We start from the raw sequence: 18,084 nt of genomic DNA on the forward strand, positions 1-18,084 counted from the left end.
TGTTGCCATACGCGGCTCATTTTCTGCAAACTTCATGCCTCTATATCTCGGTAAGTACTGATGGGAAAATTTTTTTTTTGGGACTAAAACAATCAGAAAAATAATCTTAACATTTTCATAAGAAAAAATAATTTTTTTTTTTTTCGAATATTTTGCGACACCAGGAGCAACTTCAGGATTGGGCCCTTCGACAGTCAAAGGGTTAAGACTACAAATATTTTAAGGTAAGTAATGAGTGCACTATGTGTGTATTGTACTTTTTTATTGTTTTTTGATGTCTAGTTCTATTGCTAACTTAATATATGTTAGTGTAAACTTGTTATCTAATATTTGTATGCATTTATAAGGGGAAAAATGGGTGTTTCACTTTACGGCAATTTCCACTTTACGGCGGTAGCCTGGAACCTAACCTGCCGTATAAGTGGGGCCCTACTGTATGTGCAGGAATTCCAGGGATACATAGGGGCTGAAGGATTGGAACCCCAACAAGTGTTTAATTGTGACGAAACAGGCCTGTTTTGAAAGAAAATGCCAAACAGGACCTACATTACACAGAAGGAAAAAGCACTGCCAGGACACAAGCCTATGAAAGACAGACTAACCTTAATGTTGTGTAGTAATGCTAGTAGTGATTGCAGAGTGAAGCCTCTACTCATGTATCACTCTGAAACTCCCAAAGTGTTCAGTCAAAACAATGTCATCAAGGCTAATTTGTGTGTGGTGTGGAGGGCAAACAGTAAGGCATGGGTCACTAGGGACTTTTTCTGTGACTGGTTTTACCATGTGTTTGGCCCCACTGTGAAAAATTGCCTACTGGAAAATAAATTGGAGTTTAAGTGCCTCCTGGTATTAGACTATGCTCCTGGTCATCCTTCAGACTTGGCAGAGCAAATTTCAGGGGACTTAAGTTTTATCAAAGTGAAATTCTTGCCTCCTAATACCAATCTGCTCCTCCAGCCCATGGACCAGTAGGTCATTTCAAATTTCAAAAAGCTGTACACCATTGCAATGTTTCAAAAGTGCTTTGAAGTGACCTTAGACACTCAATTGACCCTAAAAGAGTTTTGGAAAGATCACTTTAGTATCCTCAATTGTGTAAACCTTATAGGTAAGGCTTGGGAGGGAGTGACTAAGAGGACCTTGAACTCTGCTTGGAGGAAATTGTGGCCAGAATGTGTAGAAAAGAGGGATTTTGAAGGGTTTGGGGCTAACCCTCAGGAGCCTATGCCAGTTGTGGAATCTATTGTGGCACTGGGGAAGTCCATGGTGTTGGAGGTTAGTGGAGAGGATGTGGAAGAGTTGGTGGAGGACAGTGATGAAGAACTAACCACTGATGAACTGCAAGAGCATCTGCAACAGCAAGAGGCCACAACTGAGGAAATTGCTTCAGAGGAGGGGAGAGAGAAATTGAGGAAGTTGCCTTCTTCAAAGATTAAGGAAATGTGTGCAAAGTAGGTTGAACTGCAAACCTTTATGGAAGAAAATTGCCCTGACACAGCTATTGCAAGCCGTGCTGGTGACTTTTACAATGACAATGTTGTGAACCACTTTAAGAAAATGTTGAAGGAACACGAGGTACAGAGCTCTATGGGCAGATTTTTGGTGCGACAGAGGTCCAGTGACTCTCAAGTTGTTCCCAGTGGCATTAAAAGAAGAAGGGAAGTAACCCCAGAAAAGGACTTGCTACCTAAAGTCATTATGGAAGGGGATTCCCCTTCCAAAAAATAATATGTGCACCTCCATCATCTCCCCTTCTCCCATCCCATCAATCATCACCACATCTGCAATGAAGGTGTCATTTATTCTTCATTACACAATATATATTGTGCATATCTCCTTCTTTTTGTGTGTAGGAAAATGTATATTTCATGTGGTAAAAATTTTTTTTTTTCATACTTTGAGGTGTCTGGAACAGATTAATTTGATATCCATTATTTCTTATGGGGAAAATTAATTTGACTTACGATAATTTCATCTTACGATGTGCTCTCAGGAACGGATTAATACCATAAGTCGGGGGTCCACTGTACTGATGCTTCACTGGAGAATATTCGACTTCACTCTCGCTACTGGAACTGTTTTCAAGAGCTTGTAGTTCATATTCACTATCACTATCATCACCATTGCTCACATCTGAGTCCTGGATATGGGAAAATATGAGTTTCCTCTTTCGTTCTGGTACAGCTGAACGTGAACAAGATGTCCCAGCACCAGAGGTTGAAGGTTGAGGGTCATCTGGATTTTCCTCACTATTACCGGTATTATGGCCATTGGTTTCGGTCACAACCTCTTCAAAACCTTGAAACTCGTCTTCACTGACACTTCCATCTGTATTAGAACTGTCTCTAGGGAACAAAAGTGTCCCAGTTCGCCAAGGAGTGAGGAGTTTCTTACTGTGAAGCATGGTGAACAAGGTGTACTAAAATGGCATTCCCACAATGCACTACTGGGTGCCCGATTTTTTCCTCGTATGCATACTGATGACGCACACCCATTCTCTCACATCTAGGCCTACCAGCCTTTTCCCGCTTGATTTGAAGGTGCTAGAATTTATGCGTACTAGTACGCCAATAACTCTGGCGTGTAAGACATACTAGTACACTGGAAACCCTGAAAGGGTTAATACATGTTCGTCAGTTTGTTTACATTCGTAGTATCTCTCTCGTTTACTTGTTCTCTCTTGTTTATGATGGCATCTAGGGGTAGTTGTTAGAAATGATTAAACTCGGTGAATAGGGTATGTTGATGATGATGATGATAATAATAATAATAATAATAATAATCTGGTGCGTTTTAAATGTTGTATATTACGTGTAGGTATGGTAGCTGAGTGAGCTACCACACCTGACTAATGCATTAAGATTACTGTACAAATATTTTAAGCTAAGTAAGTAATGAGTGCACTGTATGTGTATTTAACTTTTTTTTTTTTTAGTGCCTAGATCTATTGCTAACTTAATATATGATAGTGTAAACATTTACAGGTCTCCCTCAACATTCGTGAGGGTTAGGGGATCAAGAACCTCGCTAATGTTAAAAAATTGCGAATGTTTGGTGCCCCAATATATTGTAGGGAAATATAATACAGTACTGCTTCCTTAACTTATCAAACCATGAACAATCATAAAACACCTGAAAACATCATAAAATATTGTACTATATAGTGTAATTACATGTTATAGTTTAATAACAAATAATGAACAAACAAAACACTCACCACTCGTAAGGCCGACAAACTCTGGTGATGACATTGACGATGATGATAGTGATGATAGTTAGCCATGCAGTTACTGATGACAGTTGAATGGAAGTGATTATATGGAGTGTAACTGCATGGCATGATGAGTCTTGTGTGTGCATTCTAACTCTTCACTGCCAACGTCACTGCCGACAGGTTGAGGTTCAGGTAAGGCAGTAGGGGTAGCACCAGGGGTAGTGGAAGGCTTCCTTGTGAAGAACACTGTGATGGGCAACAGAGACCATCTTGTGGGAGATTTTGAAAAGAGGTTGCAAAGGTTGATGAATTTGGAAGGGTATGTAAAAGAAGGAATTTAAAGGTGAACATAGGAAAGAGCAAGGTGATAAGAGTTTAAAAAAAAAAATAGGCAATGAAAGGTTGGAGGGAAGGAGTGTGGAGGAAGTACAGGTGTTCAGAAACTTGGGAGTGGACTTATAGGTGGATGGTACTATGAGATGATGAGGTAAGCCATAAAAATAATGAAGGGAAAAAGTTGGGTAATTCATTGCGGCATCTGTAGAGACAAAGAACTTGGATACATTTTCCTCTTTGCCTCCATGAATAGAGTATAATGGTACCAACACTGTTGTTTAGGTGTGAAGCATGGTTTTTGAATGTTGCAGCAAGGAGTAGGTTGGAGGCAGTAAAGATGTCATGTTTGAGGGCAATGTGTGGTGTGAATATTATGCAGAGTAGTTGTGGAGTTACCGTGAGTATTTTTCAGAGAGCTGAAGTAGTTTGGACATTTAGAGAGGATAGAGAAAAAGGATGACTAGGAGGGCATATAAATCTGGGGCAGAGGGAAGGAGGGGTAGGGGTCACCCTTGGATAAGTTGAAGGGAGGAAGGTAAAGGAGGTTTTGTCTACTAGGGGTTTGGACATACAGCAGGCTTGTATGTACATATTAGATAGGAGTGGAGGCAAGTGGTTTTTATAATTTAACCCTTTCAAGGTCCAGACCCCGATCTGAAACTTGTCCACAGGGTCCAAGAATTTAAAAAAAAAAAAACTTTTGTTATTTTTTCATATGAACTGGTAGAGAATAATTTTCTGAAGGTAGTAAAACAAAAAGTACAAAATTTGATGGAAAATTGATGAAATTACACTATCACAAATTTTGCTGTATCAGTGATTTTTACACAGCAATTTTGCCCACTTTGACACCTATATTAGGCCAATTATATTGATCCATTCAACCAAATTCTTAGCTATGTTGCTAGCATGCCTTCTATTTTATCAATTGAGCACAAGAAACTGCCCAATCAGCTGTTTCAATTACCCAATAAAGTGATCAGAAATTGGTAATTTGACCAATTTTGTACAGATTTCAAAATATTCCAGTTTCAAAATAGAGTCCAGACTAAACAATGCAGGGGCATTTCTGGTACTAAAATAACATGTCCTTTGTTCATTAGTTATGTTCCCAAGTTTTACACATGAATTCCATTTTGATTTTTTTATTCATATAAAGAATTTTTATTCACACCAAAAAATAGAAGATTTACTGTTACACAATATTATAATAATTGTATAAATAATATCAGTGCCATCATGAACGAATATTAGACCTGTTGATGTGTATTACCTGGAGTTTACCTGGAGAGAGTTCCGGGGGTCAACGCCCACGTGCCCCGGTCTGTGACCAGGCCTCCGGGTGGATCAGAGCCTGATCAACCAGGCTGTTACTGCTGGCTGCATGCAATCCAGCGTATGAGCCACAGCCCGGCTGGTCAGGTACCGACTTTAGGTGTTTGTCCAGTGCCTGCTTGAAGACAGCCAGGGGTCTATTGGTAATCCCCCTTATGTATGCTGGGAGGCAGTTGAACAGTCTCGGGCCCCTGACACTTATTGTATTGTCTCTGAACGTGCTAGTGATACCCCTGCTTTTCATTGGGGGGATGTTGCATCGTCTGCCGAGTCTTTTGCTTTTGTTGTGAGTGATTTTCGTGTGCAAGTTCGGTACTAGTCCCTCTAGGATTTTCCAGGTGTATATAATCATGTATCTCTCCTGCCTGTGTTCCAGGGAGTACAGGTTCAGGAACTTCAAGAGCTCCCAGTAATTGAGGTGTTTTATCTTCGTTATGCACGCCGTGAAGGTTCTCTGTACATTTTCTAGGTCAGCAATTTCACCTGCCTTGAAAAGTGCTGTTAGTGTACAGCAATATTCCAGCCTAGATAGAACAAGCGACCTGAAGAGTGTCATCATGGGCTTGGCCTCCCTAGTTTTGAAGGTTCTCATTTGTATGTGTGATGTGATTTGTTTACTCTTGAACATTGGTAAAAATTGAACATTTTACACTATGTTGAACTCAATTTCAAGCTATTTTCAGTGCTAAAATTAATGAAAATCATCTCTGTTTCTGTAATATATCTTCATTCTGTCAAATGAGACCAAGAAAACGTGAATGCAACCGTGAAACCCATATGAAAATACACTGCAACGTCGCTGTTTCTAACGAAAAACAGTCGCATTTTTTCTCATTATGCACTGCGTACTGCAAGATATTTTTTTATATGGTGCACACTTACCACATAGACCCATTCTATCATATCTACCCCCAAAATTACCCTCACAGCTTATCTGAGTGAGCTGAGCTCATGTAATACTACGTCACAGACCCCTGGCTTTAACCCTTTCAGGGTCCAGAGGCCAAATTTCAAAGTGTGCACCAGGGTCCAAGAATTTAAAAAAAAAAAAAAAATTTTTTTGTTATTTTTTCTTATGAAATGGTAGAGAATCTTTTTCTGAAGGTAATAAAACAAAAAGTACGAAATTTGGTGGAAAATTGACGAAATTATAGTCTCGCGAATTTTGATGTGTCAGCGATATTTACGAACTGGCGATTTCGCCGACTTTGACTCCCATTTTAGTCCAGTTACATTATTCCAGTCGACCAAATTCTTAGCTATTTCACTAGTATTACTTCTATTCTATTGATTGAATGCAAGAAATCGCCAAGTCAACTGTTTCAACTACAAAATAAAGTGATCGGAAATTGGTAATTTGGCCAATTTAACACAAAGTTCAAAATATTCCAATTTCAAAATAGGGTCTAGAGTAAACAATGTAGGTATTCCTGGTACTAAACTATCATTTTCTCTGTTCATTAGTTACATTTTGAGGCTTTACAAATGAGTTCCATTTTGATTTTTTATTCACATAATGAATTTTTATTCAAACCTAAAAATAGAAGAGTTACTGTTATGCAATATTGTAATAATTGTATAAATATCATCACCACATTTGTGAATGTATATTAGACCCACCAGCTGGTGTGTATTAGACGTGTGAGGTCGTTTGTTTACTCTTGAACATCGGCAAAAATTTAACATTTCCTCTACTTTGAGCTCAGTTTCAAGCCATTTCCAGTGCTAAAACCAGTCAAAATTATCTCTATTTCTGTAATATGTCTTCCATTCTATCAAATGAGACCAAGAAATCTCAAATACAACTATAAAAAAGATATGAAAAAACACTGCAAAGTCGCTGTTTTAATCGAAAATCACAGTCTCAGTTTTTTTTCTCATTATACACTGTGTGCTGCAGGATTTGCTTTATGTGGTGCACACATACCACATAGATGTATTCTCTCATATCTAGGCCCAAATTTACCACTTACAGCTTATCAGAGTGAGCTGAGCTCATGGCGTAGATCTACGGTTTGGACTCGGAACATAAAGCCATAGAGCTACGACACGGACCCTGAAAGGGTTAAAGCCGTAGAACAATGGCACTGACCCTGAAAGGGTTAAAGTGCTGTTTGAATGTGAGCAGGGTAACATGAAGGGGTTCAGAAAAACCAGTTAGCTGGACTTGAATCCTGGAGGTGAGAAGTTCAGTGCCTGCACTCTGAATGAGAGGTGAGGATGTTGTGGTTTGGAGCACTTCTGGGAGTAGTATAATCAAATGAAGCATTGACTGCTCTTCTTGTAAGACGGTGATTGAATGAGTGATAGTGAAAGAGCTTTTTCTTTGTCAGGTCACACTACCTCAGTGGGAGATGGCCAGTGTTACAAAATAAAAAATTACTACATTTTGAGTGAGATGCACAACATTGACTAACAAAGTGCATGCCTAGGCATATTAAATTGACTCATGCTTTTCACAGCTTTATCATTACCTTAAATATGTATTGTACCAGCAGTCAGCTCACTCATTCACTTCTCTCATTTCAGCAGGTCTGATGAGATGGCCCTTAAACCAGGCGACATAGTGGGCATAGCTGGTAATCACTGGGATGGTTACTCCAAGGGCGTTAATCGCCGCACTCGACAAAGTGGCCTATATCCCTCATATAAAATGGAAGAGGTAGTAGATATAGCAGATTTTCCATCATATTCACAAGTTGATAAGAGAAATAGAACATAATTAGTAAATTGTTTTAGAGTAACTAGTAAATTGTTTTAAAATAATTTATATTACCTCTATTATTTCTTTGTGATATTTCTCAAGAATTACATTTTGTGCTAGTGTGAATATAGATCTTAAAAAAATAAATATTTACCATTACAAATACAGCAACTGAAGTTCTTTGGCAGCATGTGATATGCAAAAATAAGCTAACTTGTCAAACTATATGATTATACTATTTTAATAAATTGTGGGAGCTAAAAATTTGAATTTAAAATTAAATTCAAAGACAATTTTCTCATTAAATTTCTTTGTATCTTATGAAATATTTTGGACATTATTTGATTCTGAGTCAGTACTTATTCCATTTTCTTTAGTTGTAGTTTTACGGTTACAGTATTCATGTAATTTTATTCTGTATTTAAATCTGTTTGCTGATTTAGAGCAATTAATTTTTAAAATACATATACATTAATTTTTAAAATACATATACATCCTCTCCTCACTTAACGACGGAGTTCTGTTCCTACGACCATGTTGGTAAATGAATTCGTTGCTAAGCAAGGAGCATACTACTGTATAATGGTAGTGGGTTTGTGTCAACCATCTTTGATATTGTTTTAATGTCACTTTTGCACCATTTATAACATTTTTAGTATATTTTTAAACGTTTATGCAGTAGTGTACTGTACATTGTAATAAACAGAATAGGGGAAATCAGCTCACTGACCAGTATGCATACTGGTCAGAGAGCCCAGAGAGTCGTAAATATGAGTCATCAGTAAATGAGTACGTACATCGCTAAGTGAGGAGAGGCTGTATTGGGTTATACCAAGCTGTCCGCTATGAAAAGCATTAGGGTTAATTTATATTGTACATGAATTGGAATATTGCATTCATTACTCTGTTATTGTAATGGATATTTGTGTGGTTGAGAGGTTATGCTTTCTCTGTGCAGCAAGCATGAAAGGTGTCAGCCAAAGAAAACCAATAATTTTTTCTGATACTGTTGCCAAAGTGGCCAAGAATATTGTAAAAAAAATTATTTATATACGTACTGTATATACATTATGGTGTGTGTGACTGTGTGTATGTGTTGTGCTTTTTAACCAGAAGTTTCAAACTTGGCTTATAAAGTAATATTAATTTTGCCAGGCAGGTCGAGAGTTCATTTATTTTTTGTATAAATATGAAAATTAGTCTGAATGCCACTTTAATATATTTCATTGATGTTAAATAGTGCTGGCTAAATTTACACTAGTCTAGATATGCTAGATAAGCTTAAGTTATTTTGCATAAAAAAATTTCAAAGTTAGATTTCTGTTAGTCTGAGGCAAAAAGGAAAAAATCATGCATTTCTTCACATAAATACATCAGTAAGAGAAATTTGAAAAAAAAAAAAAGTGAGTGTGATCATTCCTGGTTATGAAGCACATCACTATAAATATTGTATATTTATTTTCTAGGGAATAAATCTAGAATTCATGGTTAATTTTAAGGGGAAAAATTTAACATTTGGAAGATAGGTGAGAGATTTTCAGGTTGTGGCAGCTTGCATCATGAGCTGCACAAATTGTCAGGTTACAGTAAAACAAAACTGGATAAGACCAAATTTTATAAAATACATAATAACAAACACATAAATGTTAGAAATGCATTAGTCACCAGTTAAAATACAGTGAGGCAATATAGAGGGAGGTTCCTCCCACAAGTAGTGACATAGTAGCACAGTGGGTATTAACACCTTCTTCCTCATTAACCACATGCATTTTTAAAATGTATTATTTTTAAATTTATTTCAACTTTTAAAGTGGTTTAATACAGCTTTATAATACAGTGGGACCTCGGTTTTCGTGATTAATTTGTTCCAGAAAGTCTGACAAAAACCGAATTGTACAAAAACTGAAGCAATATTTCCCATAAGAAATACAGACCCTCGTTTTTCATAATTAATCCATTTCAGAGAGCATGACTAATGGCGAAATTGACGATTTGCGAAACCATTTTCCCCATAAGAAATAATGTAAATCCAATTAATCCATTTCAGACCAAAAGTATTAACAAAAAAATATTTTTTTTTACATGAAATATAGATTTAAATACACAGAAAACAATGAGACATGAAGAATAAAACAATAATAACATCACACTTACCTTTATTGAAGACTGTTGTTGGTGTATGAATAAAATATGTCATTACGTATGTTAGGAATTGTGGCGGTGACAGGGGAGTGTGTTTGGAGGCAGAACAAGATAATCCTTCAATATGACACTAATACAGTGGACCCTCAGATTAAGTCATCATCGGAATAAGTAAAGTTTTTTTCGTCAAAATGTTGGCTTGGTGAACATCACTGAACTCGGTATAAGTCATTCGCCCGGAGTGTGTCCGCGTGGCCTGAGCGGCCCCAACACTCCATGTACAGCCAGTGTGCCATTGTTTACCAGCCAGTGAGGACGATCCCATGTGTTCATATGATACATTTTGTATTATTCCATTCTTTTTAGTGCTTGTAACTGCTAAATAAGCCACCATGGGCCCAAAGAAAGCTTTTAGTGCCAGCCCTTTGGTAAAGGTAAAGGGCTGAGAGAGAGGAGAGAATGTGCCTTTTTCAGTGATTCTGCAATATGTACGATACTAAAGCAGCAGGAGTCTATAAAGGCTATAGCGCCAGCCAGTGATAAAGTGTAGCATTAACAGTGTAGCAAGTAAGTTAAGCGATTAATTGATAGAAAAAGGACAGCATGAAACTGACTCCTCCATTGTTGTTGGAAGTATATAGAGCTACTGACTAACACCGTCGCCTCTGCTGCTGCCTTCACCACCACTACGTAAGGCTTCTCTTTCAGTGGCCTTTATACAGTGGACCCTCAGTTAATGACGTCATCAGATAACGACACGTTTTTGCGTCAAAATATTGGCTCAGCAACAAAGAACTCGGTTAAAGTCATTCATCCCGAATGTGTCCGCTTGGCCTGAGCAGCCCGGCCACTCCATGTACAGCCAGTGTGCCTTTGTTTACAAGCCAGTGAGGATGATTCCACACTTGCATGCGATACATTTTGTATTATTCCATTGCTTTAGTGCCAGCCCTTTGGTAAAGAGGGTGAGAAACACCATAGAATTCAAGAAAAAGTTGGTAGAAAGATAAGAAAGTGGTGGTGGTGGCAGACGGTGGTAGTGATGGTGGCACACCAGCCAGGGTACTTTCCCACACACCAGCCAGGGTACTTCCCCACATGCCAGCCAGGGTACTTCCCCACATACCAGCCAGGGTACTTCCCCACATACCAGCCATGGTACTTCCCCACATACCAGCCAGGGTACTTCCCCACATACCAGCCAGGGTACTTCCCCACATACCAGCCAGGGTACTTCCCCACACACATGATTTTATGTGAGTGGGACTTATGCATGAGTGAATAGAATTATCAAAGCTTATTGCTTGGGAAGCATTTAAAATTGGGTTGGGCAAATACGATTCTGTTAGTGGGATGGTTTGTGAAAGACCTGCTTAGTATGGGCCAACAGGCCTGCTGCAGTGTTCCTGCTTTCTTATGTGCAAACATTTATGGATGAACATCACCCTGACACAACTGTTGCAGGCCATGCTGACAATATCTACAATGACAATGTTGTGTCCCAGTTTAGGGAAATTTTAAAGAGATACCAGAAACAGAGCTCTCTGGACAGATATTTAGTGCCACATGTGTGCAGTGACTCTCAAGCTGGTCCTAGTGGCAGTAAAAAACAAAGAAGGGAAGTAACCCCAGAAAAGGACTTGGTACCTGAAGTCTTTATGGAAGGGGATTCCCCTTCCAAACAGTAGCACACCTCCATCCTCTCCCCTCCTCCCATCTCATCACTCATTAATAAGTCTTCAATAAAGGTAAGTGTCATTTTAGTATTGTTTATTCTGCATGTCTCATTGTTTTCTGTGTAGGGAAATGTATATTTCATGTAAAAAAATTATTTTGTTTAATATTTTTGGGGGTCTGGTACGAATTAATTGGATTTCCATTATTTCTTATGGGGAAAATTAATTTGGATAACAATAGAATCGGTTAAAGACAAGCTCTCTGGAACAGATTAATGTCATTAACTGATGGTCCACTGTACACCCAACAACAAACAACACACCACCACTCGTGACATTCTTAATGCCATATTTTATTCATTCTAGAGTATATATCATGTTTCTATGTTAATTATATTGTTTATGTCATATTAGATGAATTTTGCTTGATAAATAAGCCATAGAGCTGATATTAGTGTCATATTGAAGAACTATCTTGTCCTGTCTCCCAACACAATTCCTAACATACGCCAGAAACAGACCTCTCTGGAACACTTTTTTGAGTGACAGGGGTCCTAGTGGCATTAAAAAACAGAGGGAAGTAACCCAGGATAAGGACTTGGTATCTCAAGTCTTTATGGAAGGGGATTACCCTTCCAAACAATTGTAAACTCCTCCATCCTCTCCCCTCCACCCGTCTTCCATACATCACCATGTCTTCAGTAAAGGTACGTGTGATGTTGTTATTGTTTTATTCTTCATGTATCATTGTTTTCTGTGTAGGTAAATGTTTATTTCATGTAGAAAACATTTTTATTAATACTTCTGGGTTTCTGAAACAGATTAATTGGATTTCCATTATTTCTTATGGGGAAAATTAATTCGGAATTAGATTCGGGATAAGTCACTCTCTCTGGAACGGATTAATTACGTAACCCGGGGGTCCACTGTATCGACTCTATGGCTTATTCATCTATCACAATTCATCTAATATGACATAATAAACAATATTAATAACATAGAAACATGACATCTACTACTCTAGAATGAATAAAAAAATGTCATTACATATGTCACAAGTGGTGGTGTGTTTTGTTGTTGGGTGTATAAGGGCCACTGAAAGCATAAGCTGTACATAGTAGTGGTGAAGGCCAGCAGAGGCAGTGGTGTTGTCAGTAGCCCTATATAACTCCAACAACATTGGAGGTGTTAGGTTTGTGCTGTCCTTTTTCTATCGATTAATCCTTAACTTACTTGCTACACTGTTAATGCTAGACTTTATTGCTGGCTGGCACTGTAGCCTTTATTGATTCGTGCTGCTTTAGTATAGTACATATCGTAGAATCACTGAATCACTGAAGAAGGCACATTCTCCCCTCCTCCTCCACTTTGGTACTTTGCTACAAGTTCTTTCTTGAATTCTATCGTGTTTCTCACCTTCTTTACCAAAGGCCTGGCACTAGGAGCTTATTTAGCAGTTGCAAGCACTAAAACGAATGGAATATTATGAAATGTATCGTATAAATGTGTGGGATCGTCCTCACTCGCTGATAAACAATGACACACTGCTGATGCTTACGAAAAACGAGGGTCCACTGTAATGTAAATCCAGTTAATCCGTTCCAGACACCCAAAAATATTAACAAAAAGTACATTTTATAGAGAATAACTGTAGTTTTACATATAGAAAAAATGAGAAATAAATATAAATGACTAATGAAATAGATAAATGAACATTTAACATCACTTTTACCTTTATTGAAGGCCTCTGCTGGCCTTTATTTCAAGCCTCTGCTGGCCTTTATTTCAAGCCTCTGCTGGCCTTAAATTCACTAACAACAGCACTCATTCCAGGCATTTTCTTTATGAGATCTGCATGCAATTGCCTTGCCTTTACGCAAATTATCAACTATAAAAAACACTATCTCCCTCTAATTGTTTTTCATTGATCCACACCAACAAGAACTTCTCAACATCTTCAGTTGTTTGTTATCTCTGTTTCATTAGCACATTTACCCCTTTAGCAACATAGCTTCCTTGATTTCTTTTTTTCGTTGATGTGGATTTCCCACACATCCTGGTGAGATCGGCCACCTGTACGCCACTTTCATACTTAGCTACGACTTCTTTTTTTTGAATTCTACCATGTTTCTCGCCTTCTTTATCAAAGGGCTGGCACTCGGAACCTTCTTTGGCCCCATGGTGGCTTATTTAGCAGTCATACTCAATAAACAAGCACAAAAAACGATGGATTATTACGAAATGTTTCGGCTGAGCACTCGGGGTGATGCTCACTCAACGATAAACAAAGGCAGACTGAGTCACTTGGTGCTTGAATGATTCAGGTGGACATGTTCAGTACGGACCATTGTCAGCTCTACAAAAACCGAGGTGATATACAAAAACTGGGACAAAATTTCGACGGAAAACGTCGTCAAAAAACGAATCCTATGAAAACTGGGGCTTGCGAAAACTGAGGTACCACTTACGATTTAAATTTTTTTCTTCACCTCCAAAACACAAGTATTGTGTTTTTAATAATAAATCATAAACATATAAGTAGACTTTAGTGAATAAATGGCAGTTTTATTTATATACAGTGTTTCTTTGTTAGCCTTCCCTTCCTCTTGTGCTGTGCTCAGGATGTAATATACCTGTCTTCTGTTCCTCTACTGTGCCTTCTCTGCTCTACTTTCCCTACACACAAAATGCTGTGGGATAACATAACTAAAGGTCATGATTTATCTTTCTGACTCACATGCTCTATTACTTTAGTTCTTAATTGCTCTGCTGGCTTTGCACAAATATCTCTGTGAATGCTTAAAGATGAAACCAAAGCAGCTTAAGAGTACCACAGTCTTTAAGCCAAGAGTTACTACTGAGTCACTTGCAGAACCACACACAGTATTACCTAAGACTGCATGACTAAATATTTCCCCAAGATCACTAGCCTGATATTTGGAATTGAAAGTAAAAATTCCTGAGAGTTCAGCTATATATTCATTTGTTGCAGAAAAAATAATTTGTTAAGTGGGGACTGTCACCCCAGTTCCTAACCCATATTATTTCCCATTGAATTAATGTCTTGCCATTTGCAATTTTGTATTTAACAAGGTTTTCATGAAAGGTAACCCTTGTGAATGGTATGTGTGAATGCATGTGCACATGTGCACACACACACACAGTGTACATATTATCAAGTGGCCATATATAATGATGCATTCTTTGTTAGTTTGCTCAGGGTAGACTATGATGGCAGATCATACAAAATTAGTGTGTAATCTGAGCATATATGTTCTAATAATGAAGGACTTCTGGGTCATGGGAAGATAATGCATATCAACATTTTAACAGAATATTACAATGATTTTTTTAAAAATTTGCATTGTAATCATTGAGAATAAAATTCTCTGAATGTTTACCACACTGCAGCAGTGTTAAGTCTCTGAATTTATAAATTGGTTTTATGGCATTAATACTTTAATGTTGGTCATATTAAAATTATTAATCTTGTATTGTTAAAAACAGTTATTATTCATTATTGGTATATTTTTATTTTGTTTATTGTCAGATAGACTGATACACAGTACAGTGTGTAGTAGACACCTGTTATTTAAGTCTTAAATTTCTATGCCTGTCATAAAGTAGTTGCTCATGAATTACATTTATTAATTACACCAGACCCTCATATTACACAGATTTATTTGGCACATTTTGGTTATTACACTATTGAAAAATTGCAGCATAATTTACGGTTTGCTGGAGGGGAAAAAATTTGGAGCGTTGCCCATGGGATATTTCCCTAGCTCAGGCCACCGCCTGGCTGTGGGTGAGATCACTGTCTCTGTAGGGCTGCACCGGGCTTCAAGGCAGCAAAGGATCACCCCACCTTGCTCCTTTGCAGTAATGTGTCAGATGATTTCAAGTGTAAGCCCATGGTTATTTACTGTTCTCATTCTTTGAAAGGTGTAGATAAAAACACCTTACCAGTAATTTGGAGGTCAAAACAGTCAGCATGGATGACAGAGGAAATATTTATTGACTGGTTTAAGCATCACTTTATTCCTGAAGTCAAGTTTTACCTGCACAACAAAAACCTTGCATTCAAGTTTCTCTTCATTCCTGATAATTCCCGTACTCATCCAGAAGCTTTGCTGGATGTGACCCCACATGTAAAAGTTGGTATTTTTACCTCCAAATACATCTTTAATACAACCACTGGATTGGGGAGTTATTAAGTCATTCAAGTGTAACTACACAAGAAAAGTGATGAAAAAATTAGTTGCATCAGTGGTCTCTGACTTCAACCTGGCAGTACCAAGCTTCTGGAATAATGTATAATGTACTGCAGGGTAAAAGAAGCCAGAGATCTATTGCAGAATTTATGCACACTTCAATACAACTTTAGAACCTCAGCCATCCACTTCTGCCGACAACCAACAACCATTCACCTCTTCAGTCAGTGACATACACCAGCAACCACAATTTAAGGTAAATATTATTTCTGTTGCATATTTAGTCGTAAGCAACAAAAACAACATTATCATTTTTATTTTTGTAAGATCTGGATATCTAAAAAAAGTTGTTTGGCTTTTTTTTTTGGGGTGGGGGGTCCCAGGAACATTACCCTATTTTTCCCATAAGTTCTTCAGTTTATATGACGTGGATTTATCTAACATGCCATTTTCAGGACTGTAACTACTGTGTAATATGAGGGTCTACTGTATTTCTGGGGATAATATCTTAGGCTAATGGAACTTACATATTAAAGAAGAAAATGTTTCCTATGTATAAAAGAGGGTCAAAAATTATATCCAATACCACAGTATTAAACTTTTATTATGTAGTATAGTCATACCTTGTTAATACGGCTTTTGAGCTCTTCGCTAATACTGCGATTTTTAATTATATTCACATTTAATATTTTTGGTGCTTGCCTTGCTCTTAAGATGCTTTTCATCAATTTTCAAAAAAAAAAAATAATTATTATTTTTGCTTTTGCATCATTTTATAAGCCTAGTACTATTGTTCACTTAAGTGATAGTGTAAACATATTTTAGGCTTTTATGTGTACTGGTAAGTGAAACAAAAGGCTGTGATTTACTTTAAGGCAATATTCGCTTTATGGTGGCTGTCTGGAACCTAACCTGCCGTGTTAGTGAGGTATGCTGTATGTACTTCAAACAATGTTTGATTTTGAGGGATTTCAGGATTAGAAATATCAGACTTAAGAGTTTATATTTATGTTTACATGTGATTTTGTTACGATAATACTGTATTGTATTACAGTATCTCATTTACATAAAAAAACTGAGATCTCCAAAACAGCAGATTAAAAAATGCTCACTCAGCTGGAATCCCCACTAGAGCAGACAGGCACTGCTCCTGATAAAACAGATAAGCGGGAGCATACTGTGTTAAACAAACTAAGCATGGTTTCATATTTTAATGTCTTATTAAATGTTTTTTGCCAGCTTATGTTAAGTTCTTTCCATTTTTTTTAATAATTACTGGTAAATTAAAATATTTAAAAGTCTTTAATAAAAAGTGCTGTACAAGATAAATGACAAATTGGACCTTGTGTACTGAATTGGGTTTCTTGTATAAAAATTTTAAAGTGACTTATTCATCTTATTTGTTGGCCAATCTTTCATATTCAACATTTGTAACTTTTATGATTGTGTTCTGTTCCAGCGCATGTTAAGAGAAAACATGAAGTGTATTATATCGTGCCTTTAATTTCTATGTTGTGGACTTCACTGTAAAATAATCATTCTTTTATTACAGCATGTTTCCAAAAATGGGGCAGGCAGTTCCATTTCTGTATGCCTAAGATTTCATGGAAATTTTAATACTGTATTTGTTACTCTCAGTTAGGTTTGTTTAATTTAACATATATGAACCCATATTTCCATATAATTACCCAATAAGAAATTAAAAAAAAATAAGAAGCTTGCCTCTAGCAGCAAGAGGAGTTACCTCAAGCTTTTAACCTGTTAACTGTCCAAACGTAGATCTTCATTCTTACTGCCAGTGCTCTGAATATTTTGAAAAATAATTTTTTTTTTAAATTAAAGAGGGCAGTTTTCTGTGTAATAACCCCCCCCCCCCCCCAAAAAAAAAAAAAAAAAAAAAAATTAGGGTCAGTACTTACCGAGATAGGAGACTGTGAAGTTAGCGCTGGATGCTCACCTGACGACAATATGGAGTACTGCTGCTTACAGAAATGTTGCCGATAAACTTTTTTTTCTCTCTTTTTTAATTAATAAAACTTTTATGTTCTGATAATTACAATTTGTAGTAGTTCTCGTGATTTTATTGCCAATGTTTGTTCTAACACTAATATTAGGTACTGAAATAGTACTCAAATAGTCACAAACACACTGACAGGTAAACATTTTCACCTGCCTTGGTCACATACTATTGTCTAGAAATATATACAAAGTATTTATAAGTCCCAGCAATGTTTTAGACATGCTGGAGTATATATGAACCTCCTTGAAACACGGTGTAAGACCGAGTGTCACTCCACTGCTGACAGTGCAGTAGCGAGTGACATTGATGATCATGCACTGCCTTGGCTTTATTTGTTTTCACTGTTACACATAAACATGTCTGTCTAGCTCTGTCTCTGCTTGTCTCTTTGTCTGTCTCTCTTTCTGTCTTTGAGAGGGAGCCGCTCATGAACCAACAGGTAT

At 37.3% G+C, this 18,084-nt stretch overlaps 1 protein-coding gene across 2 annotated transcripts in view; it reads left to right on the forward strand.

The window, feature by feature from the left end:
* FucT6 (alpha-(1,6)-fucosyltransferase 8) overlaps positions 1-17,496 on the forward strand; it is a 628,228-nt gene extending 610,732 nt beyond the window's left edge. Inside the window, exon 12 of one of the 2 annotated variants that reach the window (XM_070083038.1) lies at positions 7,415-17,496. In XM_070083038.1, coding sequence (XP_069939139.1) covers positions 7,415-7,607 — 193 coding nt within the window. In that variant the 3' untranslated portion in view covers positions 7,608-17,496. The remainder of the gene's footprint in view (positions 1-7,414) is intronic. The other variant, XM_070083039.1, reaches the window with a different exon arrangement.
* The last annotated feature ends 588 nt before the right edge of the window (positions 17,497-18,084 follow it).

The sequence above is a fragment of the Cherax quadricarinatus genome, chromosome 8, assembly GCF_038502225.1.
Source record: "Cherax quadricarinatus isolate ZL_2023a chromosome 8, ASM3850222v1, whole genome shotgun sequence".
In the NCBI taxonomy this organism is placed as follows: Eukaryota; Metazoa; Arthropoda; class Malacostraca; order Decapoda; family Parastacidae; genus Cherax; species Cherax quadricarinatus.